General features: G+C 41.1%; 1 protein-coding gene across 17 annotated transcripts in view; it reads left to right on the top strand.

The window, feature by feature from the left end:
* Positions 1–19202, top strand: part of LOC104002446 (uncharacterized) — a 246214-nt gene that overhangs the window by 133765 nt on the left and 93247 nt on the right. For all 17 annotated transcript variants that reach the window (XR_010151527.1, XM_063794371.1, XM_063794370.1 and 14 more), the window contains one exon: positions 1845–1887. Coding sequence is in view for 11 of the 17 variants with exons in the window: in XM_063794371.1 (XP_063650441.1) it covers positions 1845–1887 (43 nt within the window). In the remaining 6 variants the exon portion in view is untranslated. The remainder of the gene's footprint in view (positions 1–1844; positions 1888–19202) is intronic.

The following is a 19202-nucleotide window of genomic DNA, read 5'->3' as shown; positions in this document are numbered from 1 at the left end:
GTGATCTGGCCACCTCTGCCTCCCAAAATGCTAGGATTACAGGAATGAGCCACTGTGCCTGGCCTAATCTGACTTTATTAAGCATAACAAAAAAAGCTGCTGTGCTTCAGAACACCACCAAAAGGTAAAAACAGATTGGCATGTGGTTTATGCGTGTAATCCCAACACTTAGGTAGGCTGAGGCAGGCTGATTGCTTGAGCCCAGGAGCTGGAGACCATGGGCAACATGGCGAAACGCCCTCTCTGCAAAAAAATACAAAAAATTAGCTGGGCACGGTGGTGTGCGCCTGTTGTCCCAGTTACCTGGGAGGCTGAGGTTGGAGGATCACCTGAGGCTGAGTGAGCTGTGATCACACCATGCATTTCAGCCTGGGTGACAGAGTGAGAACCTAGTTCGAAAAAAAAAAAAAGTAAAAACACAATCCACTGAACATGACAGAATATTTTCAAATCATATATCTAAGAAGAGGCTTGTATCAAGAATATACAAAGTGCTCTTACAACTGAATAATAGGCCGGGCGCGGTGGCTCATGCCTGTATTCCCAGCACTTTGAGAGGCCGAGGCGGGCCGATCACCTGAGGTTGGGAGTTTGAGACCAGCCTGATCATCATGGAAAAACCCCACTTCTACTAAAAATACAAAATTAGCCGGGCATGGTGGCACATGGCTGTAATCCCAGCTACTCGGGAGGCTGAGGCAGGAAAATCGCTTGAACCCAGGAGGCGGAGGTTGTGGTGAGCTGAGATCGTGCCATTGCACTCCAGCCTGGGCAACAAGAGCAAAACTCCATCTCAAAAAAAACAAAAAACAAAAAAACTGAATAATAAAAAGACAAATATGTAATTAAAAATGGGCAAAGGATTTGAATAAGCATTTTTTTTCTGAAGAAGATACACAAATGGGCATAAGTACATTAAAAGATGGTTTATATCATTAGTCTCTAGGAAAATGCAAATCAAAACCACAATGAGATTCGTGACACACCCATTAGAATGGCTAAAATTTAAAAAGACAGACAATAACAAGTGTTGGTGAGCATGCAGAGAAATTGGAACCCTCATACTTTATTGGTGGAATGGTGAAATGCTGCAACCTCTATAGAAAACAATTTGGCAGTTTCTCAAAATGTTAAAGATAGAATTACCATATGATCTAGTAATTCCATGATTAAGTATAAATCCAGAAGACTTGAAAACATATGTCCACACACAAACTTCTTCAAGAATGTTCTTAGCTGCATTACTTATAATAGCCAAAAAGTGGAAGTAGCCCAAATGTTCATCAACTGATGATTGGAAACACAAAATGCAATATATCCATACAATGGATACTATTTGGTCATAAAAATGAATGAAGTACAGTATTAATGCACGCTACAACACAGATGAACCTTGAAAACGTTATGCTGGACGAAAGACGCCAGACACCAAAACCCCTGCATTGTATGATTCCATTTGTATGAAATGTCTAATGCAAGCAAGTTCATAGAGACAGAAGGTAGATTAGTGGTTGTCAGGAGCGAGGAGAGGTTAGAATAGGGAGTGATTGCTAATGGACATGGGATTTATTTTTGAGGTGTTGAAAATGTTCTGAAATTAGATAGTGGTGATGTTTATATAACTGGATTGACTAAAAACTGCTGAATTGTACACTTTAAAAGGATACATTCTATGGTATGTAAATTATATCTCAATAATGCTGTTATAAAATCTAGTAATATGCTTTGTAGGAAAATGTGTATAAAAATAAACATCTTGGTGGATAAGTTTTTATAAGGTAAAAAAACAGAGGCAGGGGTTCAGATTTTCCCGCTAATATCTCATTTTCTCTTGTCTGTTTTAGATGAGTGTAAGGCCATTATCATGGACTTTTTCCCCAGCTGCAGGTAGGTGTACCCATTTGACTGAATTCTGGCCTATAGGGTAAGAACGAAATGTCTTGTGAAACTACTCTGTTATACCCTTAAAAGAAAATTGCTGGCTGTCTATGTCCTCCTTCCCATTTTAGGCAGGCTGAAGTGTGCAGATGAGGGGTTGAGCCATTGTTTTTTTGTTTTTGTTTTTGTTTTTTTGAGACAGGGTCTCACTCTGACTCCCCAGGCTGGCATGCAGTGGCATGTTTGTCTTTCTTTCTAAAACAAATTATTTTTTTACAAAATTAAATAATTTAAAATTATTTTTAATGCTAAAAATATTGTGCATGCAATGGTGTACATTCCCCTCCCAGGCTCAAGCAATCCTCCCACCTCAGCCTCCCAAAATGATAGGATTACAGGAATGAGCCAGTGTGCCTGGCTGCCATCTTTGAACTGGTTGTTAAGAGCAATGCCGTTGGGAGCTGGGATGCTGGGCCACTTGATGAGCAGAGCCTACAGAATCACTCTAATGCCAAAGAGAAATACATTCTCTACCAGATATTGGCCATTGTTATTTTTGCCACTTTTAAAGCAGTCAAACCAATCTTCTCACTTATAGAATAACATCTTTGGGGTCATGATATATATTTTTTAAGATTTATTGTTCCTTCCCATGAATCTATGTTCAGATGGTTCCAAATGAAAAACTCTGAGGGTATCAGGACACATATGACCAGTCCCGATCTTCTGGAAGTTTAAAGTAGGAGCTGTCTGCATAAATAGCAAATAGAAAACACAATTTGAAACACAAGAGCAGAGTTTCAAATGGACTTTTGTGGAAGTGTAGTTCAAGTTGAGGGGAACAAAAGAGGACTGGAGGAAGATGTAGAAGAGTAAGGTGACCTGAGCCACCCCTTGGATGGTTAGGTGGAGAGCTTCAGCAGGTGGAAGGGTGTGGCCAGGGGGGAACAGAAGAGAGGTGAGTGCAGTAGACATTAGCCAAGGTCAGAATATAGCAGAGTGACCAAAGGGGAAAATGGTTGGAGATTCTGCTGAGCTCTTCAAGTTGACTGGTGCTGCAGATAATTGGATTGAAGCTCAGGACAGATGTCCAAGTGAGAAATTTAAGTTTGGGAATCATCTGCAGAGATGGTGGTTGAAGAATTGGGAAGGGCTAAAACTTCAAAATCATATGGCTTGTTCTATCATCAGGATTAGCCTTCTCTAATTCCCTGTGTGCTCTTTGTCTTTCTAAAACAAATTATTCATTTAAAAATTAATTTTACGGTGGCTCACACCTGTAATCCCAGCACTTTGGGAGGCCGAGGTGGGCAGATCATGAGGTCAAGAGACTGAGACCATCCTGGCCAACATGATGAAACCCAGTCAATACTTAAAAAAATTAATTTTAAATTATTTTTAATGTTAATAATTTTTTTAAAAAGGAAAACAGTGGTAAAAACTTCACTTATATGTATTAATTACAAAACAACTCTACCTTATCAGGATACAAAAACACTGTTAAGAAAATATAAATTGGATGGCCAGGCGTGGTGGCTCACACCTATAATCCTAGCAATTTGGGAGGCTGAGGTGGGAGAATTGCTTGAGCCCAGGAATTCAAGACCAGCCTGGGTAACATAACAGGACTCTATTTCTACAAAAATCCAAAAATTAGCTGGGCAAGGTGGCATGCACCTGTGGTCCCAGTTGCTCCAGAGGCTGAGATGGGAGGATTGCTTGAGCCTGGCGGGGTGGGGTGGGGTGGGGGGTCAAGGCAGCAGTGAGCCATGCTCATACCAGTGCACTCAGCCTGGGTGACAGAACTGGACCCTGTCTCAAAAAATAATACTTATAAATTGGAATAAGAAATTATGTTGCCTTTACACACCTGCAAATGGTTTTTCTAAGGAGTTAGTTGAAAAATTATACTTTGCTTTTCTCCAGGAATATTTACTTATAATTTTCCCTGTGCCAATTTGGCACCATAATGTGAATACAATACAATACAATACAATACAATACAATACAATACAGTACAGTACAGTACCGTACAATACAATATAATACAATACAATACAGTACAGTACAATACAATACAGTACAGTACAGTACCATACAGTACAGTACAATACAATACAGTACAATACAATACAATACAGTACAGTACAATACAATACAATATGTTAATACATATCATTTTAAAGGTAAATTAGTTATTATCAAATTGTTTTTATTTTTAAACAATTTTAGAGTTACAGAGATATTCAAAATAGTACAGAGAAGTCCTATACACTTTTCACCCAGCTTGCCCTTAAGTTAACTTCTTACCCACAAGCGTGATTCTGAGAAATTAACTACAATTAAGCATAATACTATTAACTAAACTCCAGACTTTATCAGATTTCACCAGTTTTGCTTCTAATTGTTTGTGTGTGTGTGTGTGTGTGTTCCAGGATCCAGTCACCGATCTAAAATTGCTGGTAGTCTTTAAGTTTTAAAATCCTCCTTAGTCATTTAAAAACACGGTAGTACAGAACATTCGCTCTAGTCCATCTGAAGCAAAGGAGACTGGAAGGGGAACTATGAACTGCCTGTTTGAGACCAGGATTAGTTATGAATAAAACCCTAGACCTGTCAAGTGGATGGTTGTGGGAATCAAACATGAAAGCACTCTGAAAATTATCAAGTACTGCACTCCAGTAAGATCATTTATTCATTCATCAATTTTTCAGAAACTATTTCCTCAGCACCAGTCATATCTTAGGCACCATGTTCGGCAGGGGAACCACACAAAAAAGATGCCAGTTCTTGCTTGCCGGTAATTCTAGCCATGGAAAGCTGATCATTAAGTATTTATTGAATGTCTACCACTGGCCCTACGATACCAATTATTACCTTTCCCTTAGAGTGCACTCAATGACTGTTCCATTACAGGCTTGAAAGAGTTAATGTGCTGCAAATGCCTCTGTGCCTGGGGAGTTCTGCACCACCTCTGCCCAGGCTGTAGAGGCATTAGGCTCCAAGTATGTATTTTCTTTTCCCTTCTGTTTATGTCTCTGTTTTCTGTAAAGTCTGCTAAACCGCAGCAGTATCTTCCAAGTTCTCTGACAATGTTATAAATTTCATTAAGAAGATGAAGCCTTCTGGGGCAATTAACTCCAAAAGTGGTACAAAGCCATAGCAAGGAGATACTGGCCTGCAGTACTTAGCACTCAGCTCTGAAATGGAGATAAGCCCTATCAACCCGGGGTTGTGTTTAATGTTCACTGCAGCTTCCATACCACCGCTACAAGCTAGCGGTCACCGTGTTAACACTCCCCAATATCTATTACAATTAGTTTTTGATTAAGAGGCCTAACATGGCTTTTGAAGCTTTTTATGTTGTGTCAAATGGCTAGTGATGGAGTGAGATGCACAGACACCTCCCGGTAACAAAGCATATTGTAAAAGGTTTCGAGTGAACTATTTTATCATCCTAATGGAAACCAGATGACTCGAACTCCCCCCTTAATTTCAACTATTTACTGAAGAGTCCTTGTTTTGAATTACTGAAAGATTTATTCTTATATGACTACCTCATGCATTAAGAATCGCTAATAACAGAGCCATTTGGAATTTGGGAAAGCTTTTAAAAATGACTGAAGCAATGTTCACAAAGGATTTATTTTATTTTATTTTATTATTTTATTTTTCGTTTGATTTTTAAAGAGCAAATGATTTTGCCCTTTCCTAGTATTTAATTATTCCTTTAATTATTGTTTATGAGGCCTTTCTCTGTTGAGTTATACTGTCTCTGCCAGGGTTTCAGTCAGTAGTCCTGGCCTGCTGTCTAAGAAAGAGGTCACTGGTATCTTGTGAGGAGAGAAAACTTTGTTCAGTTATGTAAGATATAATTCTTTGTGAACTGAAACTATATGCTATTTTTGTAAAGGTCCATTTGATGAAACAAAATATAATTATTTTAAAATCCCTTTATAGATTAAAAAGCTGAAGATCTGAATTGTTTGACATTTTATTACTCTTAACATGAACGGTCACATGTAAATGTAATGAAAATGGTATAGAAATATGACTTAACTTGTGAGTGTGAATCGTAAGAGCTTTTTACGGCCGGTCGCAGTGGCTCACGCCTGTAATCCCAGCACTTTGGGGGGCCCAGGCGGGCGGATCATGAGGTCAGGAGATTGAGACCATCCTGGCTAACACGGTGAAACCCCGTCTCTACTAAAAGTACAGAAAAAATTAGCCAGGGGTGGTGGCGGGCGCCTGTAGTCACAACTACTTGGGAGGCTGAGGCAGGAGAATGGCGTGAAGCCGGGTGGCAGAGATTGCAGTGAGCCAAGATCGCGCCACTGCACTCCAGCCTGGGCGACAGAGCGAGACTCCATCTCAAAAAAAAAAAAAAAAGAGCTTTTTACTAACATACTTTTTTTACTGACTCTCTGGCCTCATTCATACACTTCCCTTTGAACCTCAGTTTCCTCATCTGTGATCTGGGGGTTGAATAGATGTGCCCTGAGTTTTTGTTCATCTCCGGATGTTATTGACTCTGTGACATCAGATGTGCTGGGGACTGTTAGTGCCTGGAGCGTAAAGGTTTTATCATGGGGACACAGTATGGTGTATTGGGTTCAAACCCTGGCTCTGCCTGTTACTGACCTGTCATTCTTTGGCGTAATACTAACTTATTAATGCTTAGAGTCCTTCCATGCAAAATAAGGACAATGTTAGCTATTTCACAGGTGACATGAAATAACCTAGGAAATAAAATCAGATATATAGGGTGCCTGATAAATGGTAGCCTCTCAATCATTTCCGTTTCCCTCTTTTTGCCTTCACATTTTGTCCTGTTTAATGGTGCCTTGTACAACTGGAATGAATGAAATGACCACGATGTTTGTCATGGACCTCCTTATATTAAAACACTTAGTGAGCACTTGCTATGTGCCAATGTTGTGCTAGGTCTGGGGATCCTAAGACTAGAGGCAGAGGCTTGCTCATACAAAGATTGGGTCATAGACAGTAGGCAGAGGGTTTTAATAGAGCCAGACAGTCAGAAATGAGTAGAGATGGCAGCTGTCAGGAGGGCCGCCCACTCAGTGCAGATTGCAGTTGGGGCTCACTCTCGTATATGATCACATACATCATTTCAGGTAGTCTTCTCAACCACCCTCTCAGCCTAGCAAGGCAGGCGTTATCAATCTCCCCTTTGTAGATTAAAAAGCTGAAGATCTGAATTGTTTGATATTTTATTACTCTTATTAATAAGATCCGTTCAAAATAAAACTTGCTGTCACAAATGTAATTGCAGCGAACATGTGCAAAGATTTAGACCAAGTAAAAAAAGCTGTAGTAGATTTACACATTCATATTTCACTTATCAGAGTCTGTTTTCTAAGCATTATCGCTTGGAGCCCCATTCATTTCATTCATTTATGCATTCGTCCAGCATTAATACACTGTTTTCCAAGCACAGGGCTTGGTGGTGGGGGTTTGAAGATGAAAGCAGTAGCCTCTGCGTTCAGCAAGGAATTTGCAGTCCTGTGAGGTGATAGGCACTTGCACCCATGATTATAGTGAGAAGTAGCTGCTGGCCCAGAGGTTGACAGAGGTATTTGAGGGAACACAAGGGAAAGGCCCCCTGAGGTGGCTTAGGTGAGGCCTTCTGGAAGAGGGGAGGGGACAATTGAACTTAGCTGAATTTTATAGGATTCAAAAGGGACAAGCGAAAGTAAGGGTGACATGGAGATACTTGAGGTGAAGAGAGTCTGGGAGACAGGAGAAAGCAGAGCTCTCTGGGGCTATTGTCAGTGATGACAAGGTACCGTGTGGTGGGGATGTGGCTGTGGAGAAGTGGAGAGGCACCAGGTTATGAGGACATTTGGCCAACACTCGTCCTTCAACAAGAAACAAGTTCCCATATACACTTTGTAGTTCACATCTGTTGAAGTCTACCCCACATTTAACTAGTAAACAAGCCTTGTATCTTATTTCTTTCCATTTCCTCTTGAACCCATCTCATTTGCTGCCTGTGGCTAGTCTGGGTTGATAGTCCACCTTAGCAGTTGGTTAGAGGCTGTTATTCGTATAACCAACCTTAAATAATTTGATTTTCAGGTTGGGTAAGTCACAATATCTCCTGTGGGCTTGATAGTCAAGCTACACATTTATTTAAAAATTGGTTTCTTCACATTATATTTGAAAGCAGTGCTACTCATTCATCTGTAAACCATTAGGCTACATGTATAACAGTATCTCATCTGACTTTTATCTACAGAGTTCCGAGGATCCGTTTCAGGTCCTTGCGGATATTCCAGTTCTCTATGAAGTCTATTGTCTTATTTTATTAGTTTTCTCTTTAGGACAATCCTATAGTGAACAGTGTATTTAAAGGAGAAGAGAAACCGTAGAATAAATTGTAAAGATACACTCAGACTTTCCTCCTCATTGGCAAATTTTCAGGAGTTCTTTTTTGTTTGTTTATTTATTTGTTTTTAATTTAAACAGGAGATTTAAACTGGCCTGGTGTGGCCTGCAGTAGATAACGTATTGTTTGGCCCATGAGTTATAAATCTAGAGATTTCACACAAAATATGGCTTCTTTAAAAAATCAAAAGATATGATGCTGTGGCTCTTAGGGGCTCGCTGTGGGGCTAAGGCACATTCACTCCCAGGTTCCTCAGGGGGTCTGGGGCACCCACTTCACTCACCAGGATTCCCTGCCACATCCCCAACACCTTTGCCTTCCTGTCTACAGCTTGGACTTGACCTTTTCCCATTAAAAAACTGGGTGAATGCCAATCAGCAGGTACAAAATGTAACCCTCTTAGCGCAGAAGTTTTAAAACAAGGCATGGACTTCATAACTCAATGAGGAAGCAAATACTTTTAGAGAGGCTTTGCAGGTTAGTGATAAAATAAATTTCCTGAGTGATTTTACCCATTGCCATGGAAGGAAAACAAGGGAACCACAAATGTTAGACTAAGTACAATTTACCAGATCAATGATCGTCCAGAAAATTTCCCTCCATCCTTGCACTTACTTCCTATCATGACTGTCTCAGAACTGTTTTTTGGTGAGAATATGAGAAATGTAAAAATGAAGAAGTGATTTTCTCACTCTCTAACAATCAGAAATCACCACTGGGGTTTTCTTATATTTTTCAGGGGGTTCCTCTGGCACCCACTTTCCTGAGCTTGGTTGGAAGTGCTAGTTTTTCCTGGTGTTAATTATTAATGTGACCTGTTTATGTACCAGTTATCCGGCTAACCATTAATATCTGTTTACTCATTGATGACCTTTGCAATTGCGTACCTAGCTCCTGGCTGTAAATGTCAACTTTTTGTTTTTATATGCTAAATGTTTTCTCTATATCTACTGAGTACCTGAAACAACTCCTTAACAAGGTAAAATAATATCAAGCAACACAAATATAACCTTTATGAATATGAAAAGGAAGACAAGTTCCTTTTCAAGCTATTTTTTCTGAGGCAACAGAACTTTCCTGTTTGGAATGAGCAAGAGATGTACACAAATGGCAAATGCAAAGGATCCCTGAGGGGGGGAAAAAAAAAACAACAATTGGCAAGAAAAAATGTTCTTCTGCTCTCTGCTTAGTTTGGGGAGGCGGGGTCGGGGGCAGGGGCAGGGACAAGTAAAGGACTCTGACCTAATCCTGGGGAATGAAACCCAATTTTACTTTTTCAAAATGTCAGTGTTAAGCACTTGCACATTCAAGCAGGCCTGCAGGATTGATCTCCAGCTACCCAGTCAGTCCACATTAACCCCAACACGAGGAAGACCTTTCCATTCCACACAATGGTAATGGCTAAAGCTGAGATTAAGCAATGCAGCTGGATTAGGGCTGCAACTGGTGACCTTAATTTTACCCATCATTGGAGCCTGTGTACATTTGACTCTTCTTAATTGCATTTGCCTAATTTAAACAGACAATAGTAGCCCAAGACATTTTTTCACCCCCAAATAATAAAAAATGAAGAAGAGCGTTTTCCTAGAAATTAACCACAGGACAGTGTTGTTATGTCTGCTGCTTGGGTAACAAAAGCAGCTGTTCTCTTTCTCTTGCCCCATTAACATACCAGCACTGGGGAGGACCCATTGAGATATTATCCACCTTTGCATAACAATACAACTTTAAAGTCTCATAGTGCTTCTTTAGCGAAATATTTTAAAATATTAATATCATCCCAGCCATAAATAACCATGATGGAATTCATAGAGATTAAAGTTTTGAGATCCGCCTTAGGTGTACCTTCACATTTTCTTGTTCATTGAGTTCTAACTTCAGTAAAATTAGTTTTTTTAGATAGAGCTCTGAACACTTGCTGTGACTGTCACTTCATGTTGAATTTATCATATAGAATTTAAGGCGGAAGACTGGGGAGCAATCTGTCACAAACGATTGTATTCGTAATCGTTGAGGGTTGGGATGGGGGCTGGGGAGAAGATAAGCATCCTAGGGCTGCTCTTGTCGCCTGCACCATTCATTCGGCTCCAGTGGCAGTGGCGAGGGGATTTGCGTAGGCTGAGTGTGTAATGTGTTTCCTTCAAGCCTGCCTTGATGGTTCTGTCTATGCTGTACTTCATGCACATAAATGCCTCTCAGGTTTTTTCAGCTAAGTGATAACTCAGCTTGTCTTTCCGGGTGAATTCGGTAATAAATACATATATGGGCTAGACGTGGGGTGTTCTGACTTAGTTAGATCCTCTCGTGTCCTGGAATAGACAAGTGGACTCAATCATTGTGCTAGCGACAAGATACATACTTTCCAGGGAAGCACGGGGTTTTATGCTAAGTTTACAATGACATGAACTGAAAAGCAATTCAAAGTCAAGGTTAGTATGACAACCTCACATCCGTCTAGGGCATCTAGAGGGGAAAACGGTCAAAATGCAACATTATTTTCTTTGAAAACTGAACATCTGTTAGGGGATTTTGAAACGATAGAGAAGTAGAACAGTTGAGTTGCTTCTTGAACTCATTTAATGTGTACATTTTACTCTGGGAAGTAAGTATTTTCCCAAGACTGCTATTCAGCGCTGCATTTTTTTCCTCTGATGTGCCAGGCGTTTCTTCACAACCTCTGGATGTTGCAAGTCAAGTACTCTTAATAGCTTGCAGATCTATATCTGGGTATCAAAATCACAGGCTTTTGAACTTTGCCAATCAGAATCCCACATTACATTTCCTTTTTATGTCACATGCTCAATGAGCTTAATTGACACATGGAAAATTTCCTGTATACATCTTACTCAAGGCAACACTGGAAATTTGGGTTTATGGAATGCGTCGGCAGCCCTGAACGCTCTTGGCTTCTTCACTGCTGGCTTGGTCTGTGGCCCAGAATGATGCAAGTTATGCGTAGCTCAGAACTCTCAAATTAGCTGCTGGGGCGGTGTTAGGAGTGTGTTCAGGCTCAAGAGCCATTTTTGAGGGCTGGAAGAGGGAGTGGGGAGGCTCTGGCCCACTTCCCACTGTGAGGCAGTGGAGGTTACTGTTGTTTGTGAAGACTCAGGCCGTTAACTTCTGCAGGAAATCTGCCCTCATTCCCAGCCTGCAGTATGGCTAGGGGCCTCATCCTGGGCCCCTGTGGGATACTGGGATTATTCTATCTGTAGCACTTATCATATTACACTAAAGATCTTCTCATGGTTCTCTCCTCCAACTAGACGGGGGAGGCATTGAGAGACAGGACTCAGCACCCAGCACCCAGCACTGTGTCTGACCTGCAGAGATAGTAAAGGCAGCCTAGGTGCTGGGTAGGCTGTAGGACTAAGCAGGACTGGACATGGGGATGCCAATGATAATAACAGCTCCTAATTATGGAACAGGTACTCAGTGATCATAAATGCTAGCCTAGGTGATTCCCTACACCCATTTTACAGATGCGAAAGGTAAATAAGATGTAGCAAGCTCAGGTAGTGTTCACAGGGTAAATTAGGAAGCCAGATAACTGAAAGGGGAACTGGGGAATCCCAGGCTATTCCTTATGCTCTGAACATACACACCTCTGATTTATCTGAAGAAAGATAATACTTCCATGATCAAAATACAGTGGAACAGCACTTACAGAGCTAGTGAAGCCTAGAAAGAGTCCAGGCCTTGCTGCAGTTTTCTTCCAGTGGCACTCAGAGGGGTTTGTGTTTTCAGTTTCTGTATTATTTTTTGGCCTATGCAGTATTTCATTCTTAGCATTTTGCAATAAATTGGTGGTCTCTCAATATTTCTATGTATCTGGCTTTACCATGTCCCAGTTGTGTGATCTTGGAAAATTTACTTCTGTGTTCCTCTGTTTCCTCTGCTGTGAATGTGGGGATGGAGGGTTGTCTTCAGGAGTGACCATTCTAATATTTGCCAAGATCCTAGAATGGTGCTTAGCACGTTCTGAGTGGGCAGCAACCATTAGATGTTCTGATTTACGGTTCTAGCTGTCCCTGTCTCTTCTCTCTTCTGCTTGCCACTGTCCCCACCTACCTGAGCTTCCCTCTTGTGGCTGTGCTGCCCACAAGCGTGTTGGGTGCTGGGAACTTTGGGTGGAGCATTTGCTGCATCTGTCAGCCTGGGATTAGGGGCCAGTGGTCCACGCTCATCCTCTCTGAGAGGCAGCCGCTTCTGCAGGGGCTGCCATGGATTGTGGCTTCTCTGTAAGTGGCCTGCTTCTCTGGCCTTCGCCCCCTTTCCATCTATCAAAATCTCTCTCTGTCTCCCTGCCTCTCTCTCTCCCTCCTCTCAAAGGCCTCGAGCTTCTCCCCTCTTCCTCCCTGCTGGCATTATCTCCTCCCACAGCTTGAGCTTTGGGGAAACAAAAGCCAGGTGTCTTGGCTTTGGACTTTTAAAACAAACCTCCCTCGAGGCAGGGGCACAGAGAGGCCTGACTTCCTTTGTAGAGCAGAGGGCAAACGCTGAGATAAAAACACAAATTAATATATCAGTAAATTATCCTGCCCCACTGACATACTCTCTAATCAGAAAGACAGTGAAAACACGGGAGGATGCCAGGAAAGAATCCAGGGGAGGAAGGAGGAGCCACACAGCCAGCAGCAGCCCAAGGAGAGCAGCCCCTCGGGAGGCTGCAACGGCTGAACTTTTCCCCTGACATTTTACTGGATGTGCAGGGAGCACCAGCTTGCACCACCGTGGGGTGACAGGAAGAGAGAGACAACAGTGAGAAATGGAGAATGGAGGAACCAAGGAAGAAAACCGAGGCAGGGGCAAAGAGGCAGGGCTAATAACCATGTGGGCTAAGATCTCACTCCTTTGGACTCATAATCATCACAGTGACCTTCCTTAGTGGCCTCACTCGCTACAGAAGTCACCCCATTTTAAAGACGAGGGGCTGGGCATGGTGGCTCACACCTGTAATCTCAGAGGCAGGTGGATCACCTGAGGTCGGGAGTTCGAGACCAGCCTGACCAACATGGAGAAACCTCATCTCTACTAAAAATACAAAATTAGCCGGGCGTGGTGGCAGGCGCCTGTAATCCCAGCTACTCAGGAGGCTGAGGCAAGAGAATCGCTTGAACCTGGGAGGCGGAGGTTGCAGTGAGTGGAGATTGTGCCATTGCAATCCAGCCTGGGCAACAAGAGTGAAACTCTGTCTGGAAAAAAAAAAAAAAGAAAAGAAGAAAAAGATAAGGAAACAGGAAGTCCAGGATAAGTGGACTTTCCCAATTTCCTGCACCTGCTAAATGATGGAGTCAGGTTTTCAGACAGAATGTTGGAAGATGGTGATCATGCAGTTAACCACTTTGCTATTAATACAGGCTCCCTCTTGACAAGTCTGTGATCTGATCAAACTGAAGAACTCAGTTGGTGTACGTAAAGAGTAAACAAAAACCTGGTAGAACCAGAAGAAATTAAGACTGTAAAAGAGAATGAGCCAGAAGTGGTGGTGTGAGCCTGTAGTCTCAGCTACCTGGGAAGCTTAGGCAGGAGGATCTCTTGAGCCCAGGAGGTTGAGACTGCAGTGAACACGCCACTGCACTCCAGCCTGGGTGACAAAATGAGACCCCATCTCTAGGAAAGTAAAGAAAGAGAATGAAGCTCTACTCCCAGGACCTCAAATATGAATAAAATTTTCAAGTGAAAGAATAAAATTGTCACATCCACCATGCGGTGAAGAGCTTGCACAAACATGGCCTCATTGCCTCCACTCAGCGCCCTGGGATAAATCAGGGATTATTGCCCTTTTATAGATGTGGAAACTGAGGTTCAAAAAAATTAAGTGACTGAACCAAGTAAATAAGAGGCAGAGTTTAAGATGGAACACAGTTCTACTGACTCAAAATCCAATGTTGATGGCATGGAGGACAGTATTTGTCAGAGGGGCTCATAGCCCTATACTCAAGGGTTGCCAGGGAAGAAGAATAAACTAATATCCCTTCTCCCCATGCAAGCTGGTGGGTTCACTTAGGAACAATGCATGTTAAAGGTAAACTAGTGGGGTTGCACAGATGGGAAGAGAAGAGGGATTTTCAGGTGGCTTTCAGCTGATGCATTTGATTTGGCAGGAGAGGAGAGGTAGTTGGGATTCAAGATATGAAGGAAATATGCAGGAAGGGAGCAAGAGTAGCAAAAATTGCAAAGCTGTGAGATAGAGAGGAAATGCAGGAAGGATTTCAAAGCAGAGTATAGGCAAAGAATGCCTGGCATACAATCTGGAGAGGAAAAAGATGGGGAAAGGAAGTAGGAAGTGAAAACTGAGGGAAGTGGAAAAGAAAGTGAACATGTGGATGATTTGGAAGCTGTCCTCAGAAAGTAGAAATGTGGCCTGGAATCTATACAACACAAACTCAAGGGAATACAATGTTTGGGGCAGGAGAGGAAACACCTGCTTAAGAAGGGTGTTTGAAAAGTCAGAGCCACACCCAGACCAGAAGATTCGGGCAGACTGATGGACATCATTATGATGAGAAAAAAAAATATCTGTAAGTTTCAGCCAAAATAAAAGAAAAAATGTGGAGTGAGGAAAGGAAGAACAACCACAAAACCAATATTCTTTTTAGAACTTGCTAGAATCACAATAGAAATATTGAAGCACTATTAGACCAGTATTTTCTAAACATATCTGAGGATAGCACCTCCTCTTATTTTTAATTTTTACTTTTTTTAATTTTTTGAGATACAGTCTTGCTCTGTCACCCAGGCTGGAGTGCAGTGGCATGATCACAGCTCACTGCAGTCTCGACCTCCTGGGCTCAAGTGATCCTCTCACCTCAGCTCCCTGACTAGCTGGGATCACAGGCGCATGCCACCACACCCAACTGATTTTTTTGGTTTTTAGTAGAGAGGGGGTCTCACTATCCTGCCAAGGCTGGTCTAGAACTCCTGGGCTCAGGCAATCCTCCTGCCTCGGCCTCTCAAAGTGTTGGGATTACAGGTGTGAGCCACCACTCCCAGTCCTCTTTTTTGTTTTTAAAAAAACCTTCTTTAATATCTTGTGGAACTATAATTTTAGGAACATAGTTTATAAAATGTTAACTTGGTAGCATTAGGGTGGACTTTTCCACCCCGGAATTCCATCCTCCCAAATTGTAGTCCTTTTTGAGTTTTGAATGATGGCTGATTACTCTTCTGATTCTTGGTGCTTTCACCATGCCTGCCTATATGCAACCTCTGTTAGGGTTATGAGCTGGAAACCCAGGCTTGTTAGAATTTTGAATAAATAAGTGTCATAGGATTTTGAGCATTGGCTTTAGAGAGTCTTCCATGAGCAAATATATGAGCTTGGCACCCTGAAGCTTTTGCAGCTATTTTGACTGCCCACAGGATTTTTCTTGCTTACTTACTCGTTTCTTAGCTTCCATTCAGAAGGCAGAACTTTCCAGCTAATTGACCTCCAAATAGTTGAAGCGTGATTGTATTATTGCTACTAATAATATTGGCATTGCATAAAAGCAACAGAACCAGTCTGCAGATTATACACTGCAGAGGCCCTTTAAAGAAACAGTTAATCCAGAGATTAGGCTGCATATTTTGAGGACTTTTTCAAATTTTTGTCAGGCACACACACTCATCTGATGCTTGCAACAGTGTTGAGCATATTGTTTGTGAAGTGGTAGTGAACCTTAGTATGAGAAATACATGACCACCTACTGGTGGGGTTACAAAGGCAGAAATTCAGCTATAATCAAACAAACTAATGCATTATTCTTTCTACACATTCATGAGACAAGAGCGTAAACTCACTTGTGGAATTTATAGTTTTCCACAAGCGGATTTGGCGGAGGCATCTGACTGGGGATGTTTCTATGTCTTTCACTGTATGCATCTCTTATCATAAAATTTAAACAAAGAAATGAAAGTTGGCCACTTGCCATGGAATTAGAGTCCATCATAGAATAAATTCTTATCACTAGTCCTAACAGTGATACCCAAGATGCCTTTTTGGATACCTTGAAGGTAGGATACTTCAGGGTCCAATCAGATACATCAAAGGAAAATAAATGCTAACATAAAAACGGCCAAAGGAAGGGAAATAATGATGTCGCTTTGTGCAACTTTTAGAGTAGTTTGTTTCATGCCGGACATTACTTTTATCCTTTCTGCCCCATTTATTATAAAAATTTTACTTTGAAAATGTTATTTTAGAAGGACATTTTGTTGTCACAAGACTTAAACAGAGGAGGTGAAAGAATTAGATAGTGAACATCCAGGTATCCATCAATCACTTTCGACAATGAACACTTTACTTCTCTTGCTTTTTCATATCTCTTGCCATCTGTCCCTCCCTCCACCCAATCATCCAACCGTCTTGATTTTCTGAAGCATTTCAAATGAGTTGCAGGCCTTGATACTGTTACCACTAAAGCTTTCAGTATGCAGATCATTAACTAGAATTCAATATTTATTTACAAGGTTTGTTTTTGAGGTAGATACAGTATAATGGACAAACTATGTACATTTTGGTGGATTTTGGCAAATACACACAACTGTGTAACCCAAACAACTCTCAAGATCTGGGATGATTCTAGCATCCCAGATTGTTCTCTCATGCCCATCCCACCAATCCTTGCCCCATTTTCCCAAAGAAAACCATTATTCTGATATATCATTTTTCACCCTATATTAGTTTTACCCATTTTAGGATTTCCTGTAGACACAGTCACGCAGTGAGAAAAAGATGTGCAGGGCTTTTTCACTCAGAATAGTGGTTTGGAGATTCATGATGTTGTTGTGTGTCTCTACTGTAGTTTGTTCCTTTTTATTGTTGAGTAGTACTCCATTGTAGCCATATACCACTGAGGAGAATTTTTAGAGAGAGAGAATATGCACCAAAGAATGCCAGAGAAGAGTTTCCGGGATAATGAGATGCTGGTGGTTGGGGGGACCTGAGGTATTTTACTATAAAAAAGGGCACTTTTAGGAAAGGACAGGAGAACTACCTTCTACTATTTAAGGCAAGAATCAGCAAACATTCTCTGCAATGGGCCAGATAGTAAATATTTTAGGCTTTACTGGGCCATGTGGTCTTTTTTCAAGTACTTAATTCCGACTTATAGTAAAGTAAAAGCAGCCACAGACAATATGTAAGTGAAGTGTGATTGTGTTCCAATAAGACTTCATTTATGGACACTGAGATTTAAATGTCATGTGATTTTCATGTGTCACAAAATATTATTCTTCTTTTGATATTTTTTCCAACCATTTGAAAACTTGAAATCCATTCTTAGCTCATGGCCCACATAAAAACAGATGGTGGGCCAGATTTGGCCTACGAGCCATAGTTTGTCAATCTTTGATAAAAAAGCACTGTCAAATGGAAGAAGGAATAATTATTCTGTTTAGAACTAGTGGGCAATATGAAGACTAAAGGAGGCAGCTTCTGCTCAGAAAACTGAGTAATTAAAGTAGTGTTGAAATGGACTCTAATTCCCTACTTTGTCTCTGTCCCTTGCCCCTATTGGTAGCATAGAATTAGCAGGACAGGCTACAGGGCTAGTCTGTTTAGTGCAATTGTCCAGCTCTTCTCAGTCTATCTGTGTGACCTCTGGCAAGTTAGTGAACTCTTTTCTGTTTCCATTGATTCATCTATAAAATAAGAGCAATAATAGATCCTACCTCCTAGAGGCATTTTCAAGATTCAATAAGTTGAGTGTCTATGAAGTTCTAGGAACAGTGCTGATTCACAGTCAGTACTCAATATACTTAGGACAGTGTCTGGCACACAGTAAGTATGAAATATGTGTTCATTATTATCATTACTGTTGTTATTGCTTTAGTCATTGGGAAGTTGGATAGGCATGTGCGAGAATTTTGTTGAAGGAATTCCTACTTTTCATAGTAGGCTGGACTAATAGATGCTTAAGTTGCTTTCCTGTCCTAATCATCAGCATTCTCTTCAATTTAGTGCCGGATACTTTGACCCTGAGGCTCAACTGTTGTTGAAATCTGAGAAGAAATAATATAACATTCTAGTCATTAATATTAGCATAGCCTACATAATAAGGTAAAAGTACAGTTGGGCCTCCATATTCCTGGGTTCCACATCTGCAGCTTTGAGCAACCACAGATTAAAAATAACTGTAAAAAAAAAAAGAAGTAATAACACAACAATAAAAGTAATACAAATAAAAATGCAGTATAACCATTTACATAGCACTCACATTATATTAGGTATTGTAAGTAATCTAGAGATGATTTAAAGTATACAGGAGGGTATGTGTAGGTTATATGCAAATACTATACCATCTTATATAAGGCACTTGAGCATCTGCAGATTTTGGTATTGAAGGGGGTTCTGGAACCAATCTCCTGCAGATACAGAGCAATGGCTGTGTGTTTTGTTTCTGCTTGATCTCTCCTTATGCTGGATCTTGGACCTAACTCTCAGTAGATCTGATTAATTATAAGGCCTCATGTGGATGCTGACTAGTTGTAATGCTACTTTAATTTTTTCTCCACGTGAGAAAGTGAGAGGAGTAGGGATCTTTGCTTTGTAAAGGGAAATGTGTCAAAGCATTAAGCAAGCATTAATTTTTCCTCAGAGCTTTATTCACATATTGGACGATGCCGAATAACTGGATAGTTGTGCAATTATGCACAACATTATTAATGCAATTATGTCTGGATGTCCTGTGATGTTGTGGGACTGGTGCTCCAAGCCCATTATGATTGCTGTTGCCTGTTGAGAACAGGGGAATCCAAATAAAGTTGACTGTGGCAGATCTCCATTTGCAACCCCTCATCCCCCAGTTATAACACTTATACTAGATTGTTGTCTTTGTTTGCTTGGTCTCTGAAATTTATTTTCCCAAGCCTGATTATGTATCGTCTGTTTCTCTGTTAGCTGGCTGGAATGATGGCCCCTGTTTCTAGGTGT

The sequence above is a fragment of the Pan troglodytes genome, chromosome 16, assembly GCF_028858775.2.
Source record: "Pan troglodytes isolate AG18354 chromosome 16, NHGRI_mPanTro3-v2.0_pri, whole genome shotgun sequence".
In the NCBI taxonomy this organism is placed as follows: Eukaryota; Metazoa; Chordata; class Mammalia; order Primates; family Hominidae; genus Pan; species Pan troglodytes.
The sequence above is the reverse complement of the archived record's forward strand: the minus strand, read 5'-3'. Positions and strand labels throughout refer to the sequence as shown.